This window comes from Xiphophorus couchianus, chromosome 2 (genome assembly GCF_001444195.1).
Source record: "Xiphophorus couchianus chromosome 2, X_couchianus-1.0, whole genome shotgun sequence".
Lineage (NCBI taxonomy): Eukaryota > Metazoa > Chordata > Actinopteri > Cyprinodontiformes > Poeciliidae > Xiphophorus > Xiphophorus couchianus.
The window spans coordinates 29,749,188-29,773,416 of NC_040229.1; the positions used below are offsets into that span (position 1 = coordinate 29,749,188).

Below are 24,229 nucleotides of genomic sequence, written 5' to 3' on the forward strand. Positions count from 1 at the left end.
TTCATATTTATTTATATATCCCATTATGAGGGTCATAATTCTTATTTATATCATTAATTGTTAGACTCTAAAATGGTATTAACACAGCAAAAGCCTTCATAATGGGAGGAAAGGGCAAGTTGGCTAGGTCACAAAGGCTAACGGTGCCAGGGCAGGAGTGGCTAACATGTTTTAAATGCAGTTTGTGGAGTATTTTATATTAAAAATCTTTTATTTTGACAAATATCAACTTAATTTGATTTCTTTAGAGCAAAGACGTTCAGACATTTCAACTGAACCACTAGCATTAGCAGAGTTAAAGCAGAAAGGCTTTATAACCTGGTGAAACAGTCTAGCCACAGTCAGATGTCAATGGGACTGACGTCCAGTTCAGTTCTGAGCGATTCCACTGTGTTTTTTATATTTGGATCAGGCAGCGTGCCCAGTTGTTTTAGGTAACCAGGAAAACCCGGAGTGGAGATTTAGCAGTGTGAGTATTCTCAAGTAAATCAACTGGAATGGATTCTTAAGCAAAAACAATAGAAACAGAGCTTAATGGAATATTACTTGGAATATTTTTAAAATATGTTCCTGTTACACATAATTATTGACATGTTGACAGGTTACAGGAAGACGTTTATTGGTGACTGAAGCCAAACGTGTTTGAGATCGGACACTAAAATCCCAGTATTTTCCGATCCGTAAAACGTAGCATTAACAGGTCGGACCAACACCAACACTCTTCGGTGTGGACGTTGTTACTGAATGAAGACTTAAGAATATACTTTCACCATTAGTGTTTGTGTAAAAGGTATAAGAAGCTAGTAAAAGAAAGGTTAAAGTTCCAGTTGGATTTCTGTGTCAGGAAAAACAAAGGGTTGAGAAAAGGGCCTAAATTATCTAGGGATTACACAGACTGCTGTCACAGTAGGTAACCATGCTAATTACTGGCATGATACACTATAGACAATTTAAAATGTCAGCTCAGCATTATTTTGAAACCTTATTGTTTTAAAATAAAGCCATGTTTTATAGCGACTCCTCTCTTTCAGTGAGCAACGTCGGCTTTGGTTACAAAAATGAATAATTAATGATCACCGACATTAGGGAGGTTGGAATGAAAATGTTTAAATGCTGATAAATGTAGTTCATCACAAGAACTCAGCTGCAGTGTGTTTCTGAAAACAGCAGACAGAAAATGGACCACGCACTGTGATGGGCGATTGTGTAGTGGCAAATTGAGCGAGCTGAGATTTCATCAGTCCGTTGTGACAGTAAAACAATGTGAAATCTGCCTTCCTGACTCCAGCCCCCCAGGGTGCAGCTAGTGAAACAGGCTGCTCTGGAACCAGAAGCAACTGGCTTGTCGAGCTCCTGGTCCCGTGGGACGGATCACTGTCACAGTGGAAATTCAGCTGGGGCCAAGATCCGAAACCACTTTCAAGAGAGTCCGAACTGCCCTCTTCGTGAGACAGGGAGACGGCCTCATGTCCCCAGGGTAAGATTACTGTTAGAATAATTATCTAAGTTCATTTACTTGTGAGTTTATTTGAAAGGTTATGTTTTCATATTATTATTTTGTGTGTAGTTTAGTTGACTTCTTTTCTTCTGTGAAATACTATTAACCATTTGTAGGATGTTTGCCTGGAGGCTAGAGACTTTGACATTCCTGTGGTATCAGCTTCCATCTGTAATTGATTAGTTGTGGTCAGTTGCATGCCCTTGTAAGGGCATGTCCACAGGCGGTGCCAGAATGTAAAGACGGTTGGTCAATTCTCTGTGTGAAGAAGCCCAACCTCCTTTTTCTATACAATAAAGAGAAATGCAGAGAAAGATCTAGCAGAGTTGATCCAAGACAGTGTTTTACAGCGATTTGTCGCGTCTCGGATCTTCCCTCATTTTCTGCAGAAAAGACAATTGCCTTGGTCTGAATCTTTGCTAGATAGGAATTAAAATAAACCTATCAATTTGGGGGCTTGTCCGGGATTCCCGATATACCCGCCGCTGACGGAAGGAGTAAGACGCGCTGAAAACTGCCGGCAGTCAGGTTCTTTAACCTGAAAGTCCCGGGGGGTAAATTCCTCGCTGGGCCAGTGTCTTAGGTCAAAGCTCCCTCTGCCAACGGCGGATTGACGGGACACAGAACCGAGACAGAGCAGGAATCAGCCAAGTAAGTAAATAATGTGGTATACGGGTGGTTTTCAGTCCCCCGTTTGATGTAAGGTAACAATAAAAAAGGGAAAGTATAAAAACACACGTAGGGAAGGCAATAAATGTGATACCTTAAAAAACAGTGGGAAAAGGCACGTGGTCGGCTTGTTGGGGATGATTGTCAAGAATTCTCCACTCAAATCATTTATTGAGTTGAGTCCAAGCGAGAATTACCACAACAAGAACTTGGCCACCACCCCATTTTTCTATCCCCCGTTCTGTTGGTTAGAAAGAACGGGACGAACACACTGTAAAATATGGGTTTTTCACACGGGAAGGAGAAAAGTCTTAAAGGGGATGAGAAGTTAATGTGTCAGATGGAGCCAGGAAACTTAATGTACCTGACTAAATGGAAAAAGAAATACGGTGCAGATGGCGTGTTGGAAGTAAAGTAAAGAAAAAACGTGGTGTTTTGGTTTTAAAATAAGGGTTAAGTAAAAAACTGGTACCAGAAAACGGGAAGTTATTGGTTGTTGTTAGATTCTAACATAAGTTTGAGATGTCTCTTTTTAAATGTGCACGGGTTTTTAAAACAGGTTCCTGAAGACGAGAGTTTAAAAATTAATTAAATTAAAACATGAAAAATGTTAATAAAACATTGGAAAATTCCTGAAGCTTCAGTAAAATTTGATAAAATAATGAGGACAGACTGAAAATTGGTGACTGAAACTTTGACTGACTACAAACCTGGCCAGATGTTTTGTGTTTTTGTAATGTGCTTTGTGTTTTGTATTGTGTTGCAATTCATGTTGGTGCGAAAGAGTGTGTGATTGGAGATAAAATACCACTTGGTATTTTATGTCATATAAATACAGAGTTTTTTTTAGTTTAATTCGTGGTGCAAAATTTCCAGTTTTTAGAACACCCTATGTGTTAAACTGGACTAAATTATTAAAATTAGGCAATAACAGCAGTAAGTGTGACCTGCAGTGTAAAGATTGGAAGGTTATTGAAAGATAGAATCCTGATAAAATAAAACATCTGAACAAATTGAAAATAAATTATGGGTTCTAAGGTTAAATAAATAAATAAAGAAAGAAAAAATAAGCCAGGATTGTAGAAGTGATGTATTGGCAAATTAATAGATAAATACATAAATGATTAGGTAGAGCAATAAAATAAATTAAATAAAATTTATATAGAATTGAGAACTAAAATAGTAGATAAAAATGTTAATTATTCCTTCTAGGACCTTTTTAAATGAGTTGAGGATAAAGAAGAAACAGAAAAGATCTTTAGGGAAACAGGCTCTAACTGTAAGAGGAATTGATCAGATAACAACAAACTGTAGCATTCAGCTGATTCTAGATATTTTCACAATCATCTTTTATACTGACCAAACCTTTAAGATAGATGAATATTCTTAAAATCTACAGGTCTTATTGAGGATTTTAACAGAATAAATTAGAAGTAACTCTCTTGTTAAATAGAAATTGATTAAATATGGAAATGTTTGCTAAGATTTACAAGATTTGTTGTTAAAGGATAACATTACGTTCGACATAACTTACTGGTTAATGAAAAAGAAAGGATCATATGGACCTATTGTAGAGAATCAATATTAAACTGTAATAAGAGATGATTTAAAAGTGCCTACAGAAAGAAGAGAGGGCTGCAAATAAAATAAGAAAATAAAGAAAAATAAATAAACAGAACAAAACAGGAAAAAGCGACAAGTATGTCTAAGCCCAGGGAGGAGTTACAACCCCCACTCACAGCAGCCCACCAGGGGAGCTTCAGAGCTGTGCTGTGACTTCTACCCCCCCTTAGATTCAACTAACTAACATGTGAAGCTCTTTACAAAACACTAGTATGTTTTTTTTAAGTACAAAGCAACCCCTGCTCATAGCAGTTCAACACGGAAGAACAAGCAGCTGTAAGGCAAATCATTTTCTCTCCCATCATTTAAAGTACCTCCTGACAAAATATCAGAATATAAGTTACAATTTTAGTAGTGGAACGACAAAAGGTACCCCAAAAAGGTTTTTAAGTTCAAATTTTAAAATTAGAAGAAACTAAAACATATCTGATGATTTAAGTGCCAAAGCCTACTAAAGTATTAAAAGAATTGGGAGTTCCTCCTGAAATCCTTATTGGCTCTCTTTCCTGCCATAAAGTCGGCCCCTCCGAGAAGTGGGGGAGGGGTTTTATGGTGGGGTTATAGATTTGCTTTGTGCTCTGACAATAGAGATTGCTCAGACTAGTGTAGTGACTTTAAAATATAAATTGTGAAATCTAAAAGTACAAAGGTTTCAATTAAACTTTTTTCCTAAGGAACATAGAGATTGGCTGTTTAAATCTTGGGGTTTTGTTTGACATTATAGATTATAGAAAGTTGTAGAGAGTCATTATCATCACATAAAGCAGGATTTTGATGCAATTTGGTTTCCTAAAATGAGTGAAACATTTCCTTTTAAAGTAGATAGTTTAAACAAGCAAATACATAGTGAGCAATTAAATAATGTGGAAAATGTTAAAAGTAAGTTTTTAGCATCAAAACACTGAGTCTGTGACAGCTGTCCTGACTGTCACACACAGACACTATTGGTAATGGTTTTCTGTTTTCCCTTCATATTACTTTATATATTGATTAGTGAGTAGTTTAGATTTTTATCTTTAAATTTGTTTTCATTAGTCTGACTCTTTAGTTAGCTGTTTGTTGTGCACCCATTTAGTTAACTTTATGTGTCAGTTCTTTGTATATTTTGTTAAATATAACAAATTAATTTCTTTCTTTTGAGTTACCAGTTTCCTCTGGACCTGTTCCTGAAAATCACACAGATGAGCTCCAGCTGATCGGTGTCCATATATGGGTGTCAAACTTCCTTAGCGGGCCATTCCATTTGTTCACCCAGGGAGGGGGAAATTTGGGTTTTAGTTTAATTTCTTTTATTTGTAGATTTAGTAATGTTCTGACCAGTATTTGTTAGGTTTTTGTGTGTTTAATTACCCCTTAGTGTGTGTTAATGGTCTGATCAGCCATTATCTAAGTTCCCCTCATGTATTTGTTAGGACAGTTTGTGCTTGAGTCGTTCTATTACTACCTGAATTGTGTTTTGTTATGTTGACCTCAGTTTGGGCCCAATTTATTATTTTTTGGATTTTCCTTGTTAACTGTGTTTTGATTTTTCTTCAACGTCTCTCTGGCTGGTTTATGCAAAACCTTCACTGAGTCTTAATTGGTAAACATGCTTTGTCAGACATTAGTAAAAATTCTTGAGACGTTTTAAACGGAATTATTTGTAAATCATACGAGTACGGTGCCCTAATGAGCTTTAAAACTATAATGTGAAATGTTTTGGGAAAAGTGTCATCTTGAAGGTTTAACACATGCTGAAATGAATTATTCTGTTTGTTTTGAAAAAGTTTACCTTTTAGAAAAGGCAGCATTGCATATCGGTGGGATTTTCTCAGCTGAAATAATAACCCTGTTTCATCAACATCGTTATAGACTAGAAATAATGATACATTAGCCGGTAATATATCATCAACGGGGGAGAATATGTTATGGGTTTATTTTTATATTACTTAATTATATTACTGGAACACTTATGTTACTTAAACAAAACTTTTGAAGAACATGTCTGATATGTGCTTATTTTGAATGGATTTGAGTTGTTCGCCATTGAAGGATGTTCTGATAATGAGCTAAAATATTTTGAAAAATAGACAAATTTATAGTGATAATGACGCATATTTTGGTTAATTAACTTGGGAAAATAATTATAGAAATTAAAATATTATTGTGCTAGCCATTTTCAGAGCATTAATTTAATGGAGTAAAAAGGTTTTAATAAATGTTTTGAACATCTGTTATTGATTAAGTATCACTAATCAGTAGAAGCACTCAGGGGATCTGAGATGTGGGATTATAATGATTTTTCTAAACTTGATTTTGATTTTTTGATTTACATCCATTTAAAATGACTTTGAATTAAATTTTAATCTTCACTACCAGTAAAAGACCTAGAAAAAATTGGTAGATTTTGAAAATGTTTGGATTTGTTAAGTCATACATTGACATTATAATTTCTCCAGGTCTAACTCTTTTGAATTTTGTTTAAGGAACGCATGTAAAATGATTTAGACAAATAACCAGTAAGATCTAGTTTGTTCTATAAAGGTAATTTAAACTGGACTGTTTAATTCACACTGATATTCATTGTTTTGATGGTGAATGTAAACTATACAACTGCAGCACATGTTTAAGCTATTGTTTTGTTTGTTTAGTCCTATTTTACAAGATTGGTTTAAAATGAAGATCTGCATATGCTTAACATTCAGGGAAAACACTAATTTGGAAACATGTCTTTTGAAACAGGTGATTACAGGGTTTTGGTGTTTTCCATCTGTTGGAGGTGTAGTATATAATAATTGAAGCGTAGATTGAATGGATCACATCCACCATTTAATGAGCAGAACTGGACAAGTAGGAGATGCTTTGCATGATGAGTTGCTCATGGAATTTCTACACACGGACTGGCCTGGAGTTCTGAGCTCCAGGCCTGACTCTGAACTACAACAAAAGCTGTTGTCTCTGAAGAAGAGTGCGACTGCTTGAAGAAGCAGTTTCACATTTATTCCGACGATAGCAGCCACAGATGGAGACGAGCGGTGGAGGATTCACTCGGACACAGAGTGAATTGAAGATATTTGTGTGGAATACACAAATGAATGATGTCTTTGGAAAGTCTTAACTCTGCTTTCTCATTCAGTTTGCAGATGTTTTTCTGGTGCCCTGTGGATGTGGTCTCATTCAAAGTCTACGTTCTTTGATAAAAGATTAATGTAATTCCCCTGATGGAAAATAACAAAGCAAAATTTACTTTTTAAGTTAACCCATTGTTTGATTATGCTGACACTGATGAAGATGACACTAGAGAATGTTGTACTTATATTTCTGTGCTAATGAAACTCATTTTGACGCAATGTCTGTTTTGAAAAACCTGCAACAGGCCATTTCAAAGGATGCAGTTCCCTCACATGGAGGAGTTTTTTTTTGGCTCATATCTGGACGATGGTGGCATCTGCTGTTGAAATTAATGATGCCTCTTCTTTTTATTCTTTTCTTGTTTTGTATTTTTACTGTCTGCATAATTCCATGTTTAAAATCAATGATAGCCAAAACTCTGATGTCTAACGTTGTGACCATACATTGACAATGTGCCAGAAAGAAATGTATTTCTGATGTCTGTGTTAGACTTCATAAGTAATAATATGAAAAACAGGAGGGAATGTTAGAATAATTATCTAAGTTCATTTACTTGTGAGTTTATTTGAAAGGTTATGTTTTCATATTATTATTTTGTGTGTAGTTTAGTTGACTTCTTTTCTTCTGTGAAATACTATTAACCATTTGTAGGATGTTTGCCTGGAGGCTAGAGACTTTGACATTCCTGTGGTATCAGCTTCCATCTGTAATTGATTAGTTGTGGTCAGTTGCATGCCCTTGTAAGGGCATGTCCACAGGCGGTGCCAGAATGTAAAGACGGTTGGTCAATTCTCTGTGTGAAGAAGCCCAACCTCCTTTTTCTATACAATAAAGAGAAATGCAGAGAAAGATCTAGCAGAGTTGATCCAAGACAGTGTTTTACAGCGATTTGTCGCGTCTCGGATCTTCCCTCATTTTCTGCAGAAAAGACAATTGCCTTGGTCTGAATCTTTGCTAGATAGGAATTAAAATAAACCTATCAATTACACTTCTATCTTTAAAACTCAATGGCTCATAAGTCCACTGGGGTTGTCAGAAATGCTAATGATCCATTGAAACTATACCCTGATTTTTTTCCCGCTGTCTGACCTTGGTGTAGTCAAAATCAACATTTTAGTATAACAAAGTAATGTAAAATTTCCAATATGGAAAACCTTCAGTAATTATGATTTGATCGACTTTGTGCCACATAATTTTTGGTGCATGACTGCAAAACCTTACCTATTGTCCACTATTATTACAGTCAGGTAATATCGAAAAGCTTGCAAAATTCATGGCGTTTTATTCTGTCAAGACAGACATTTTACACGACGCCACTGATCTATTTTCTATTTGTCAATCAAGTAGTTAAAGTTTAATGCCCTATGATCATACTCTGAAGCGGTCAAGTAATTATTAGCTGAAGCTAGAGTGTGTTTGACTTAAAGATCGTATTATTTATGATCTTCAGGCAAGTTATTCTTCGTCGGTGCAGACAGAGCGTCTGCATGGTGCAGCATGAGCAAGAACAAGAAATGTTGTTACTTTACTAAAAATGTGACAATGTTTTGATCTTTTTAAAAGATGTGCAGCAACATGACCTAGCTGGCGATCAAATAGCAAAAATGGCAGTATCAGAAGTGCAGAAAGGAGATGGTGGATTATTCAGCTTAAACTGCGGAGGTGCACATCCCTTTAAAACACTAAGAGAATAACGGGATTATGAGGTTTTTCAAGTTAGTACAGTCACTGTCGTAACTAAAATGTGGTCAAAATAACAATAATTTTGTAGTTTGATCACAAACAATAAAAGGAAAATCCATTTTGTCATCTGCAGGATCAAAGTCAAAGGTGCAATGAAACTGCCAAATATCTTCTCTGCTCTTGTCTTTTTTCCATGTAGTCTGGATTTGCGTTTGCATCTCACAAAGTGATTCTTTGATGAAGTCAGATTTGGGTTTCTTTTGTAAAGAGGCATCTTTGAGTACCTGGTTAACGAGCTCCTGGGTAAAGTTGAAGAAAATCAATATCTGGTGACATGTTATTGTGACGCTATGTTGTGTGTGTAAAGAACGGGTTTCTTATGAAGACATTTTCTTGTCGATCCTGAAGTGCATTAGTATTATTTTCTCAGTAGTAACCTGCTGGCTAGGAGAAATGCAGTGCTTGTAGCAGTTTTGCTATGTGTGTATGGGGAGCTTTTTCTGCCATAATGCACACATTTTCAGTTTGAAAGCAGGACTTCACGTCTTTCTTCTCAAAAAGTGTAATGCTTGTACTTTCAAATATTCACTCTGCTTTCTCAGACCTTTCTCCTCTTGCTCAAAATGTGTCTCTGCTTGGATCAAATCTCTGCTTGCAAACCTTTCTGCTTGCTTGTGAATCATTTTGTACTTGGAACAAAAAAAGCACCGTCGCCTGGCAACCTCTCAGCCAATAGAACGAAAGTGTTATACTGGGTGCCTTTGTTTCCTTCAGAGAGTTGAGAAGATAGACATGAAGTCCTACTTTAAAGATAAACTACAAAGTAAATAATAGAGTGTTTCCTTTTTATCGCATAAGGAAGAACAAGCCTACCCTACATTGCTGACACCAGCATTCAAGGAGAGGTCCTCACCCTTGTCACTCCCACGTTAAACTCCTCTGGCCCCAACGACACTCTGATGAAGCAACCAGGGAAGTCCCCTTCCTCCTTCTCCAGCAAGTCCTTCCCCTGGTGCAGGGTGATGTGGAGCAGCTGCCGAGGCGCGTCGAACTCCAGGGTCACTTCAAGCTGGCCGACCGTGAAGTTGTGACCGAAGTTGTTCGCGATGGAGGAGATGGAGCTGAGCGAGTCGGTGGAGATGGAGCGGTTGAGCTGAGCCAAGCCTGTTGGGTCCAGCTCCCTGCTCATCAGCTCCAGGTGGCCCAGCTCCCTGAACGCGTCGGGGGTGTCGCCGAGGGCCAGGCTGGGTTTACGGCTGGAGGTGGTGGAGGTGCGCCGGTGGTTGATGGCCGCCACTCTCTTCGTGGAGGAGAGAGAAGGAGATGATTATAACGCCAAAGGGATTCGCAGAATTTCCCATCTTCAAAAGCCTAAAAAGGTTAATTTACTTTGTTTTACTGGGAGTGTTCAGAATTTATAGAGCAGTGTTTCACGGTTTCTTTTCTGAGTCTTTTGGGTTTGATTTTGGTCTCTCGTGGTAAAATTCAAGGCATGTCCTATTGTGGTCTTAATCAAGACAATTTAAACAATTCACATCACTTTCCCTGGTTAAACTCGGCTCTCAGTACCAGTTGCTGTTGAACTGTCTGAGACATTCATCTAATGAATCTGTGTTTTCCAGAACAATAGCAGTTTTGCTCACCCTTCACATTGATATTTAAGGTCAAAGAGAGTCTGCACTGGTTGCCGCAGTTTCCTGACTACGTGTCATGTGACCGGCTCTGTGAGCTGTGCTTTAACCACTGTTTGTGTGAGAACTGAGGAGAAAGCAGCTGAAACACTTGTCACTAAATTGAATGATGTTCAAAGAAAATATTCTGACGCAGCTGATCAACATTTTACTTGGGATTTATCCACATATTTTAACTAGAGCCACACTGAAATATCCCACATTCCAAATAATCAATAGGTAATATCAAAACAATAAGTCAATGTTAGCCTAGCATTTTAGCAAACTACTCTGTATCAAGGGGGTTTAAAGTTGCTGAATTTTAAATTACTCTGCATCAATTTGAATAAAATATTAGACTGGTACTTATTAATGAATACCTAAGCTTAGAATTGGTGTCAGAGATAAAAAAAATAATAAAAATAATCTCATATAAGAAGAGAGTTGGGATCACAGAGGTTTGAACTTGTCAGCTAAACTTGAAGCTACTTTTTTTTTTTGTGAAGTTAAACAAATATTACCTTTTGTCTGACTTCTGAGAAGGAGTTTCCATATTTCTCTTGCAGATATCTGTAGTCAAAATTGGGGAAGGGCGAGGGGGCGGGGAAGGTTCCAGATTTCCACAGCTTCCAGATGTTGAGTCCCGCTGCACCAAGCAGCACCAAGAAGCCCACCAAGTAAATCCCCACCTCCCAGCCTGGTGGGTTCTGCACCACTGGAGCACATGGGGAAAAAACAAACCCATCCTCAAAGCCGCTCTGATGTTTTATTGACAAAAAGCCTCAGAGCAGGCAGCATTTAATGATTGAGAGTTAAAAAAAATAAACAATGAAAGAGTTTCTTTATAAAGATCCAGAGTTTCAGGCTCTGCATCTGAGCAGAGAGAGTGGGCGACTTTAGGGAACAAACAGGACACATCGAGTCGAAATAAATATAAAAATGTTTGAGACAAAAACAAGTTATGCTCTCATACATGCAGTAATGACAGATTTATGACATACTCACCACTCAGACGGTAGCCTGATAAATCCTCACTTTCAGCCGAGGACATGATGTCTCATCCAGCCTGCAGGAACACACCAAACCAAAAAATCTGTTGAGTCGAATTCACATCACAGCTTACCGACAAAAGTTTAATTTGAACAAAAATAACAGTGTGAAGCAGCACCATCCACAACGATGAAATGCTCATCCACTTTCACAACGTGTCGATCTAAATCACTTCAACCTGAATTGATCTTAATGTGTGTCTGTGTACAACAACACGGATCCAACAACCCACTTAGGGAAATTGCTAAAAGTAGACATGGACTGAGAAAGTGGCTCCTGACCAGATTCGTAACATTTCCAGCTCCGTTGATCCATTTTGGTGACCAAAAATCAAATCTTCTAATCAGCGAACACACAGTATACTAGCGCTAGAGCTAACAACTCCCTTAAAGGCGGATGCTGTTTATGTCAATGTCCACTGTGAAAGATAGTTTTGCATTACAGTCGACTCAGAGGATGTTGATCGTGACAAAATCAGCGATTCAAAACCAACTCCTTCAAAATCACCTGAAATAAGCAGCTGCCAAGACAGAATACAGAAAAACCCAACCAGACAAGGTAAAGTTTCTCTCAAGCATTAGCCGTTATGCCAGCACATAATTGGGTTCGGTTTAGTTGTTAGTGTTGGTGTGTTGGATAACAAAGATGGAGGATTTGCCTAAGTTCCTGGTTCCACGTAGCCAGAGCTCCTCCCTCAAGTTTCCTTTCTGGAGCTCTTCGATGATTCCCAAAGGCATCCGGCCTCCTTTGTCTCAACCATTTGTTTCTGCCATCAGTGACATAAGGTAAGGTCATTTTATCTATATAGCACATCTTCAGCTACAAGACGATCCAAAGAGCTTTACGTGAATTAGACGGCAATATAAACAAAACAATAAACCACAGGAAAGAGCAAAAGGTGAAAAAAACAAAAACAAAAAAGAAAGTTGGCATAAAACTAAATGTTGATTCTCCATGTTTGATTCTATGAATATCAGGAGTGGGCAACTCCAGGCCTCGAGGGCCGGTCTCCTGCAACTTTTAGATGTGACTCTACTTCCACACACCTGAGTCAAATAATGAGGTCGTTAGCAGGACTCTGGAGAACTGGACTGCACTTAGGAGGTGATTCAGCTGTTGGATTCAAGCGTGTTGAACCAGGGAGACAACTAAGAGTTGCAGGACACCGGCCCTCGAGGACCAGGATGGTGCTAAATGTTGATCTAGAGCAGGGGTCTCAAACTCCAGTCCTCAAGGGCCGCAGTCCTGCAACTTTTAGATGTGCCTCTGCTGCACCACCTGAACAGAATAATTAGGTCATTAAGGCTCTGGAGAACTGATCTACACAAGGAGGAGGTAATTAAGCCATTTCATTCCAGTGTTTTGTACCTGTGGCTCATCTAAAAACCACAGGACAGCGGCCCTCGAGGACTGGAGTTTGACACCTGTGATCTAAAGTATGTAAACTAATTGTTCCTGTTCTGGAAGTTGTTTCTCTGCATTCCAAGTTTGTTGTAATTCCTCTTCTGGGTTGCAAGATAATTATAAGTACTCCATAATATATAAGCTAGAAGGAGATTCTCTGGGAAAAACTAATAGGAGTTTCTCTCCATAATAATCTAAAATGCATAATATTGGTCTAAATAGTGAGTACTCCACAAGGTGGAGAAACTGTTTAGAAATTGTGGAGTACTCACAATTTCTAAACATAATCAAATGATACAAAGGAACCGGTACACCAGGAGTTTGAGGGAAAGCCGCCTCTTGGCTGGCAAACCAAGTCGGTTCCTGTGACCTCCAGGCCATCCAGGAGTCCAGCAATCCCACAAACAAGATTCCAGTTCCTGTTTCTTATAGTTCCTGTTATTAAGTTTCTTTGTCCTCTTCTGGTTGGAATTGCCATCCATACCTCTTAGGTGTTTCTTTAACAGGAGCTGACAGCTGACTCACGCTGTGCGTATTGTGAACTCACGTTGCTATAGTTATTTATCATGTAGCACCAAGCCTAACCTAACTGCTATTCTTGTGAAAAAGCACAAAAGAGCGTTTTTCTGCATCACTGTCTTCTAAGCAAAACTGAGCAGCTATAAAAACGATGGGTGCTGGCCTGTGTGTGACTCATTCCTCGCCTCCTCCCTCCTCCCTGCTTGTTGGAATCTACCCCATATCGCAGCAGCTTGGGGGAAACAGGAGCATTACACTAATGATGTATAGAAAAACTGGGGGAGGGCTGCAGGCTGTGTGTTTCTTTTTCTCAACCAAAGGCTTTGGAGAACACAACCCATGCGGGCCGGTGGAAGTGGCTGGTGCAGTGCAGGGCATGCTCCTGATGTGCCATTAGGTAGGCAAAGAGGATCTCTCACAGGATGGGAATCTTCCCTTGTGTCTCTGCTCTGCATGATCCACATCAGCTCACATACACGGACTTAAAAGCAGATTACATTAGGACAGAACTAGAACAGAGTACACTCAATGTCAGGAACTCTGGTAATTTGTTTCCAGATCCAGTCAGACTGAGGAGTTTGGTTGATCAATCAAATTCCTCTTACATAGTGATTCCTAAAGTCTTTTCTCTGATGGAGCATCACAATCCTGAATCCTTTAAAGTCAGTAAGAGGATTATTTGGATTTTCTGTTTGGGAAGCACTGTTACTGGCCAACTTGGCTCTGTAACTTCATTAAAAGATGCTCCAGCCACTGCTTTAAAGGTGACATTATTTTAAAACAAGTGTTGGTAACAAGCTACAACATGTCTGCATGTCTGTCTGTAAAAGAAATGGCCTGCGAAGTCCAGAGGCACTTGAACACTTGGACTACTCTGAGAAGCAAATTCATTATGCCAAAAAGAAAAAGAAGTTAATCTGGACTTCAGACAGAGCATGGCAGACGCTTATCGTGAGGATGAAGTCTACACGGTCATTTACAAACGCTTCTTGGTGTCAAGAACAGATGTACAATGCATTACTGCAAAAGACCAGGAGGCAAATTCAGTTGCAAAGAAACCTGGGTGAGCCTGTAACCAGGGCGCCGTATATATAGGGGGAAAGTTATGACAATTCTAAGGCCTCCTGACCAACAGGGGGCCCTTCACAATTTATTCATTTATTTTTTTTGCTCATAGAAATAAAAAATAAAAATGGGGCCCTGTCAATTACAAAATTAATCATATTGTATTTTCAAAGATTGTTTTTGGCAGTAAAAATTTCATGTTGCCACTCCCAGACCCAACAGCACACATCCATATTTGCCCTGAACCTGAATCTGCATGAAATGCTTCGTTCCTGCTTGGAGCTTGATGGTGACGATGTTCAGCAGCAGACAGTAGAAAACAAGAACGACTGTGGCTGTTGTTCTTATCACAGTCAAAGTCTTGTATTATTTAGAAAAAATAATAAAGTAGGTTTTCAAAAACATTTTAAAAAATAGAGGGAGACAGAGAATAAGGCAAGTTTCAATTTGTAATCCCGTTTTTCTCTGAGAGGTGGGTAAACTGAGATTATCAACCATTTAGCATAGTTAGCTTAGCTACAGAATACAGTTTGCCTCCATGTCACTAGCATTTAATAAATTATGAAAAGAAATTACCAACATATTCATATATTGAACTTGTCCCTGTACCTTTTACCACTTAACAACAGGTGAGTCAGTCAGCAGCAGCTCAAGTCCCTCCTGACTCGTCCTCTGCTAAGTGAAATTAAAGCTGCAGTATGTAACTTTTATATATATATTTTTTATATATTTGTTAAAACTGTCATTATGTTGTTACGGTATGAGAGATAACCTGTGGAAATCTATTTCCTCTGTCTTCTCCCAGTGATATCTAGAAACAACTAATCAGAGACAGGAGAGTTTTAGTGCTGTCAATCACAATCTCATGTTGCTGCTCATCCTTCCTCCCCTTTGCTCTGTGCTATGCTGCAGCTAGCATAGCCTGTTGTGAATGCTCAGTCTAGTTAGCATAGCTACCAATGACAGCAGATAAACAATTTTCCTGTAATGACATGTTGTTTCTCCACCATTATCACATTTAGCAGTGAGTGAATGAGGATGATTGACAGCGCTAAGACCCTCCTCCTGGTTCTGATTGGTTGTTTTGGTCAGAACGTTGCATTACTTTAGCCAATAATAGCTCAGGGAGGAGATTGATTGTTTTCACAGATTATCTGTCTCATAGCAAACTGTCACAACATGGTGACAGAATTAACGAATATGGAGAAAACATATTTTATTAAAGTTATATACTTGAACAAAATGTAACTACCTAGCATTTTTTGAGAAGTCTGGATTGATTCATATACATTTTGAACGTTGCCTATGACTGCTGGTGGGGAGAGACATTTCAGTAATATAAAACTAATAGAAAATATTTAAGCAACCTATTTGCATACTGTATGTGGACTGTTGGGTGTAAAATTCATGAGCAGTAAATATTGTGTTAGTTATTAGTATTGGACCAAAGAAAACAAGGCAGTGGCAAGCTTTTAAAATTGTGATGCTTTTGGATGGGTCAGATAGACTAAAATAAATTTGTATTTGATGGGTTTTGTCTTAAGCACAAACTAACACAGGTTAAAAGTGATGAAAGGTTAGATAAGGAATGAAAAAGACACTGATGAGACGGATAATGGAAACAAAGTAGGTGACTGTGGTCCGAGAAACAAACAACGGTGTGTCTGCGTTGACAGAGGAATGAGGAACACTGTGTGGGAGGAACAGACGGCCATCAGCCGCTCTCTCCTCTCTCCCGCTCGCTTCCTCGACAACCCGATCAATCAGTTCGGCTTTTAATCTCCTCCAATGACATCATAATCAAATTACCAGCCTCGCTGCCGTGCTGGGACATCACACAACACCCGCAGTGCATGTTCGGCCGGCTGGGCCATGCGTCTCCCTCCTGCACCCAGTGTCCTCCGTACCACACGTTGGACAAATCCGGCTGCGCTTTGACTTTCTGGTTTAATTCATTTAATGCCTGGTTTAAGCAAAAGAAGCGCCCACTGGCACAAGTTTTTAAATCTCAGTGCTGGCAGCAACGGCGGAGAAAACTGCACACAGCAGCAAGATGCCCCATTAACTCAGACATAACAATAAACCTGTAACTCAGAGAACTGGAATATCCAACTGTGACATGTAAGACTTATTGTTAACTAATCATTTATTTCCTTAAATTGTAATGATGGTCACTGTGGTCAAGCAGTTAACTTTTAATTTCTTATGAATTTTTCGTCTCTGTGTGGCCTTTCAACTCGCTTTGGTCCACATTTATTTTCCTGATATCTTAAATGATTTCTCTTCATCTTCCCACAATGTCACAGAAGGAAGCAGTGAATTTGAAATGAAGCTTTAAGATGCATCCATATTTTCTGTAACATTTTTAAGGAAAATGTTAAATGCTTACAAAGACTCAACATCCTCATCTGGGCTAGCATAGCAATGCTAGCGTATGCAAACGTCCGACTTTGAGCAAATAGATTCTCCGGCATTTAAGAAAATAAAAATAGTTTTCAGAATCCTAACTGTGCTAAAGCAGAGACAGTTTGGTCTTATTTCATGTCAGTAAGAACAAAAACGTTCTTTCTCTTTTTAAGTAAACAAAGAAAGAACACAAGATGTCGCCTCCAAGTGGACAGCTGAAGAACAAGGACTTGGGTTTGGTGCTTCATTCCTGCAGTTTCTCTAAGTGTAGAGAATAAAACAAAACTTTACAGAGCCAAACAAATCCAGCGAAACTGTCACCCAATCTAAAGTAAGTAAGTATGCTAACATGCTAACCCAGAGGGGCCGGGGTTTAGCAAAGCTAACAACTGCTACCACCTGAGTCGCAGGCCCACAACAGGTAAAAATGAGAAATTAGAAGAATGGGATTGGGAGATAATTCAACATTTTGTCACTACCGGCAGGATGCTCTCTGGAAGACTCATGATTTCTCTCTGGAAGACTCATGAGGCCTGTGTTAGGTGCTGCCAACAGCTAACAAGCCCACCAGTCAAACGCTGACATAAACTCCAGGTCCAGTTCAGGATGCAGAGGACACCACCATCACAATATATTTGTCTACTGAGCTAATTACAAACCAAATCATGTTATACAGCATTAAGGAACTACCATCATCTGTCTGATTGTCACATTCATTTATATGAGCTCTATGGAAATGAAAGCATAAAAAGTAATTGATAACTTAAGCTGTTGGAGCCAATCATTTGGGTACCATCAATGCTTCAGAGCTTTATGGCAATCCATCTATTACAGGCCTTTAATGCTGGAGGGAGCAAAAGGACAGAAAGACCCGTTTTCTCTCAACAGATACTTTAACTGTCCCTGAAAGTTCTTCTCCGCCTTCTACGTCCTCTACATCCGCCCTTCTGTTCGGAGAAACGTGCAGGATGTATTGACCCCTTTTCTCTTTAGCCCAATTTAAAGCTCCAACAGATCTCTAAAGTGAACAGTGAGCATAAACGTCACCTGAGCTTATGCAAACACACTAAACGTCTAAATGTCTCCATAAAAGCATACATTTGACTTCTACGGTGGCCTGGAGGTTTCAGTTCCGTTGGTTAAGATGATGTCTGTCACATCTTTGTTTAGCAGTTTTAACATTAACCAGATTAACAGTCCCATCATTGCGCTCACTGCCATCTTTTAGCCAAAGTTTAAGAAAAATCAGAGTCTCCTCCAACATCTGCTCACCTCTCTGCAGACAGTACCTGCTGCTGCCTGTTTTAGTGAAGACGTACTTTCCATCTCTCCCAGGTGTCATTTAATTTAACTCAGGTGAAAGAATGAATTCAATATTTCCTCTCAGACTTGCACAGAAATGCTCCCAGTGAGTTTTATGACTCCAGAATGAGGTTTTTAATGGTTTCACTCGTACTGATGCGTTCCATTGTAAGTCGATTGTCCAGGAAATTAAATGAAAACCTTCATGTGCTGTTTTATATTGAAAATGTACTCATAGCAACTGAAATTTACCACATTTTATGGAAAAACTTCAAACATCCTAGTGGCTTTTTATGAGTTAGAAAAGAACTACATCGTTTTCAAGTCTTTAATTTCCCACAAAAACAATCTAAACGTGCATTCAGCCCCTCTACTCTGATTTCTGAATAACTAATTCCCGTCACAACATATACGATCAATAAATAGATATCACATTTGTGTAATTTAATCTGAGAGCTGATCCAGATGTTCGGTGAAGGTCTCTGAGGTTTGTAAAAGGAAACTGTAAATACAACAAGGAACAAGCTTTGGTTAGATTTTTGAAGGAAGGCTAAAAAGTCCATTTTCGGTTAAAGATGGGTGGACGACCTTTCATAACCCCTGGGAAAATTTCTTAATATCTTTAAAGTGATAGCAGCACAAACGTTTGACACCAATTTTGTCTGATTTGAAGAAGATGTGCGAGTGTGGGGAGGCAACTTCACTCAGGTTTCAAAATGCTACGGTGGAAAAATCAACAAGCAACATCGCACATCTCTGAACACGTCAACCGTTTACGGAAACATGGTGATGGCAACATCATGCTGTGGGGGATTCTCTTCTATGACGACTACAGGGAAACGTCTCAAATTTGACAGGAAGATGGTTTGAGCTACACACAGGGCCATCCTGTTAGGACTCTGCAGAGCAAATATTCAGCCAGAACTGATGTGGATCGATTGAATTTGAAGCATATTCAAGTGTTAAAATGTCCCAGTCAAAGTCCAGACCAATGTGGTTGATCTGTTGCAAAAAATAAAAATAAACAAATAAATTTCATTGCTTTTTAATCTCGACTCTCGGATCGGTAAATTGGCGTTAAAGCCAAAACTATCAATGAAGTGTCGAGTGTTGCCCCCGATCACACTAACAAATTAAAGCTTCCACTTATGAGATGAACAACCCAACAATTAAGCTAATACACGACGGTGAAAGCACTTAGTGCTGCAAAAACGTCTGTAAGAGCTGACCTAATGTTTTGGAAAGAAACCTGTCTACCTTCTGCAGGCCAGATTTCTCACAAATGAGAAAATCTGGGAGCTCTTGTTGATCCAGTTTGATAACCGCACTTTTATACTTTATACTTTCTCTTTGCGTCTTTATTGGTGCATTTAAAAAAAAAAACAACAACAAAAAAAACTTTTAGCTCTGAAGCAAGCTGACTTCTCAGTTCTTTTCAGCTTTGGTCCTAAACGGTCCAAGGGATTTATCTCCAGCCTACTTGCTGCATCTACAGGCCTTTCGAAGATTTGAGCTGCAGCTACATTTGGCAGCAATCTGCACCGACCGCAGGCATACGCCATAAAAAAAAAAAAAAAAAAAGGCAATCCATCACATGATCTATTCTGGAAATATTAGCTGTGATACATCAAGACCCAAGCCACCAGTTAGGAAAGACCAGGCTCATAACGCGGATGGGCTTGACGCGCTTCTGAGGACTCACAAAGTCTCACGTCTTCAGTTTCCATCTCAGTGCTTCCCTAATGTAATAATACTTCTAATGAGTCCAGAAAGGAAAGGGAAATGTGTGCGTGCGTGTGTGAGGGAATGAGAGAAACCGCGAGGAGGCAGGGTACGTGTTAAAGGAATAGCTGAGATGATTGCGAGTGCTGGTGAAGGAATTGAGTTCTGAGCGGGTCGTATTTCAGCTGAGTGAAGGCGGAGTAACACCCACTCCGTCACATTGGAACAGATCATTGAGAAGCTATCAAACACCAGCCAAACCCCCCAAACGGGAGGGAGAACAGAGACGACGCATCAACACACATCACAGTGACGTAGCCTTTCTGGTACAAGTGGTGCGGCCCGCAAATCTGGCCATCGCTCCAGAAAGCCCGTGCAGAAGTTCTGTTTTACGTGAATCATGTGGGGCACAACAAGAACTAGGTGTTGTGGTCAGAGGAGAGTGTAAGAGAACTTTTTGTACCAACAAACAAACTCCGCACGTAATCAAAACGAAACCCGTTTCCATCAGGCGAAACATCCAATGGTTGCAACATTCTCAGCAAGTCCGAAACTCTCCAGGGGTTTCAATTGAAGAAAAATGTAAGGAAATGAACAGAAATAAACCTGAAGTAGTGAAGGTTGAATTTAAAATACATTTGGGGGAAAAAATACTCTATTTTGTACAATCTTGACTATAAGAAGCACATTTCATGCAAATACACTTGTATTTAAGCTAGCATTCTGCTTACTGAAGCAGCATTGAGGCTACGCCCCCTACTGGAACGCTGCACTTTTCTACTGATCTCTAAAGACACATGTTTGATCCTATGGAGAGGAACATTCATAAAGTGAATTACCTTTAAATTATATCATTGGTAAATGGCTTTGAACTTGTATAGCCAGTGAATCCCAAAGTGCTTCGCTCCCATCGTTGTCCATTGGGTAAATATTCTCCCGATCAAAATGTTATGACCAGTTGAAAAATGACAAGAAAATTTACGTTTTGCACTTTTGGATTTTACGAAGGTTCTAAGTGCCGCTTCAAAACGCAACATGAAGAGATGAGAATGAGACAAAAAAAAAAATCTGAAACAACCATTAAACTGAAATAGGCAGTAGGCATAAAAAGTTTAAGACCATATCTCAAAAATTTAGATTAAAGTTTCAAAAAAGGACTAATTAGTAGCTGTGTCATTCTTGTTGTTTACCTCAAAGAGTGAGAGAGACGGATGGAGCTGCGTACTGAATAACCCTGGAAGAAAACCAGACTGAAGCTACAGACACTTGAGGCTGTTTGGAAATTTTATTTTTTTCCATTTTTTTCTCCGAAGAGTTTTTGCTCGTATTTTTTGCGACAGTAGGCAGACAGGAAAGAGGGCGAGGAAAGAGGGCAGACATGTGGCAAAGGACGTCGGGACCGGGAGTCGAACCCGCGGCATCCGCGTCGAGGACTAAGGCCTCCAAACCTGGGGCGCGCTAACCACTACGCCACCACAGCACTGTTTGGAAATGTTTACCTTGATCCAGGAACGTCCTCAACATTCACCCAGAGCTACAAAGGCTGCGTTCACACTGCAGCCTGAAGTGACCCAATTCAGATTGTTTGTCAAATTGGATTTTTTTTTTTGCCGTGGCCGTTCACACTTCCAAATATATGCGACCTGTACGTGTTCTCCAGTCTGAACGGGCAAACAACCTGGAAGTGTCCTCCATGAGCAGTAGAGGGCGCAATAGCGTCATTGTTCTCAGTGTTCTGCCAATCACTATAAAAAGAAGAAGTGCTCTGTGTTTGCAGAAGTAAACATGGAGGCTAACGCTGGAGCCTAGCTTACACAGTTGAACGGAGCAGCATATCAACAACTTAATCCTCATTATAGTCCATCATGGTTGTTGTTTTTTCCCCGCTTGTGTGTATCAGGACGCAGAATAGTGACATTTGTGGAGTATGAATGACCTTCAGGTCGGATGAATGCGACCTCGACTTTAGGTCACATTTGAATCGGATACTATCGGATACCCAAGAGGTCTGGGTCGCACTCGAAGAGAATCCGACCCGTGTTGTTCAGACTGCCATGAAAAGATCAGATACAGGTCGCTTTACGGCAAAAAAATCGGAATTGGGTCACTTCAGGCAGCAGTGTGAACGCAGCCAAAGGAATGCCATCGATCAAGGCATAATTCACGTAAGAATGGCCCAGTCAAAGTCCAAATCTAAATCAAACTGACAATCTTTGACTTGAAAGCTGTCCAGTCTGCCTGAACTTAAACTAGAAAAACAGGTGAATATTTCAGCCTATTGGTGCAAAAGACTGATACAAGGGTGATGGATACGCAAAGGTACACCACCCTTTGTTTCTGCCGGTCTATCCTACGGTTTGTGTTTGTACCAGAACCAAACAGTATGGACACATTAGCATGACAGCATGAGCATCCAGAAGGTGCCAGAAGCCCCTCGGCTGCCTCTGAGACAGAACAGGAGGGAGGATTAAACCACATTACGGCGTGTTGCTACGGTGAGCATCATCTAATGGGATTACCCGAAATTAAAAGCTCAAGCAGCATCGTTTTCATCACCGTGCACACACTGATTCCCAGGATCGACCCTAAGACAACAGTGGAGTCTGCATATTGCATAACGTCTGAACGGTTTCCTACCTTTCTAGATTAGAACCCCCTTTGAATGAGGATTTAGTCAAATGGTGCTAACCAAAATCTGGATTAATCATCAATCAGACAGTGGAACAGCCTCCATTAGTGTTTGTCACTGTAGAAAACAGATTCTGAGAAAAACAGGCTGATGAATTTGAAGAATCTGTTTTTGAAGTTTCTTACAAACATAAATCTGAAAAGTGTGGGAACGATTTAGATACTCTTGAGTCATCATCGATAGAAGTGTGTGTGAACAGCAATTAGTTATTTCGCAAGTCTTGCCGCCGGGACCAAATTGGATTTAACTCTGGACTTTGACTGGGTCGTTCTAACGCGTTAACATTCTCCAACAGGTTTGTCCTGTATTTATCTCTACTTTGTTAGCTAACAATCTTCTCCCTGACTTGTCTGCTGTTTTTTTGCTCCTCTGATGCAGAAGTCACATGCGGGGTACCACAAGGTTCTCCTCCTATTTACACGCTCCGACTAGCTTAGGTTATAACAAGAGCTAAGATTAGTTACCATAGCTATGCGGATGATACGCAGCTCTACATTACAATGTCAGCAGGTGACTTTGTGACTTGGTTCTGCTCTGCAAGCCCAGAACCAGAACCAAACATTGAGAAGCAACATTCAGCTTCTACGCACCACAAATCTGGAACAAACTTCCAGAAAACCGCAAAACTTCTGAAACACTGATTTCCTTTAAATCTAGACCCACCTGCCTAGAGTTGCCTTCGATTAATAGTAAATAGAACATTGTGATGTATATTTGACAAAATGTAATTTTAGCTGCTTTTTTCATGATTGGTTTCTGTTTTATGTTTTTATGGTGTAAAGCACTTTGCACTGCCTGGTTCCTTAAATGAGCTACACAGTTAAACCTGACTTTGTTTTCTAAAAGTCGTAGGCCTTCACAAAGCAGCTGGATTTATACTGAGATTAAATTAAATTGGCTAATTAGCTGCCTTCAGGTTGCTCTAGAGGGCATCATGGACGCCTGACCTGCTCTAAGTTCCTTCAGCTGGAGTTGAGCCACAGGATGCTGCACCCTGGACCGCCACATCTGGAAACAACCTGTTCCGTACTGATAAGACACAAACCAACTGGATCCTGATGGTGAGGCAGGGAGAGGAAAAAGCGCCGTTCAGTTTCAGGGGCGCAGTTACCTGCTTTAAGACAATCCCATCAACAAAAGCAGCAGGATGAGAGGAAAGAGGCAGGCGAGTGTGTGTGTGTGTGTGTGTGTATGTGTGAGAGAGAGAGAGGAGCTTACCCGGGGTTTTCTTTTGGTGCAGTAGAGAGAAAGGGGGGAGGAGGAGAGCAACTCCACCGCTCTCCCTTCTTCAGGCGACTCTCTCCATCCAGCGACTCCGGCAGTGTTCGGGGATTATTTGCCCCCAGTGGCGGGGTAGGAGGGAAGAGGAGGTAGAGAAACAGCGTTCACGCTTCTTCTTCTTCTTTCTCAGAGGAAACAGGAGGCCGTGGGTTTCTCCAGTCAACTCAGAGGTCCGTCTCTGCCGCCTGATGCATCCCCGCTGCAGCTCAGCCCAGTCTGCACAAGCAAAGTCCCTCCCCTGCAGCGCAACCTGAACCGGTCCAGGATGCAAGAGAAACGCGTCCACCGCCTCCCGCTGCTGATGCTGATCAGCTCACACACTCACAGAGAGAGAGAGAGAGAGAGAGAAAGGGAAGGGAGAGAGGGAGAGCAAGAGCCTGGAGGAGCTGCTACCTGCTTCGCTACACACACAAACACACACTGTACGCCGCGATTATGCAACGCAATCACTGGGAGAGGGTGAGGGGCAACAGAAACAAGATGGGGAGGGGTGTGAGTGAGAGAGTTTCAGGGGAAGATCCTCCTCTTAACCTCCCG

At 40.1% G+C, this 24,229-nt stretch overlaps 1 protein-coding gene and 1 long non-coding RNA gene across 3 annotated transcripts in view; one reads left to right on the top strand and one right to left on the bottom strand.

The window, feature by feature from the left end:
- The window catches only part of syt12 (synaptotagmin XII), a 31,719-nt gene extending 7,607 nt beyond the window's left edge, over positions 1-24,112 (bottom strand). Inside the window, exons 1-4 of one of the 2 annotated variants that reach the window (XM_028043253.1) lie at positions 23,630-24,112; positions 11,260-11,320; positions 10,776-10,969; positions 9,498-9,884 (exon numbers count right to left, since the gene is read on the bottom strand). In XM_028043253.1, coding sequence (XP_027899054.1) covers positions 9,498-9,884; positions 10,776-10,969; positions 11,260-11,305 — 627 coding nt within the window. In that variant the 5' untranslated portion in view covers positions 11,306-11,320; positions 23,630-24,112. Of the gene's footprint in view, positions 1-9,497; positions 9,885-10,775; positions 10,970-11,259; positions 11,321-19,702; positions 19,726-23,629 lie in introns of those variants that run through there. The other variant, XM_028043261.1, reaches the window with a different exon arrangement.
- On the top strand, positions 1,867-16,965 carry LOC114160613 (uncharacterized). Its single transcript, XR_003598805.1, has 3 exons — positions 1,867-3,006; positions 8,352-8,355; positions 16,955-16,965. It is a non-coding gene; the product is annotated as an uncharacterized LOC114160613 (long non-coding RNA).
- Positions 24,113-24,229: the final 117 nt, after the last annotated feature.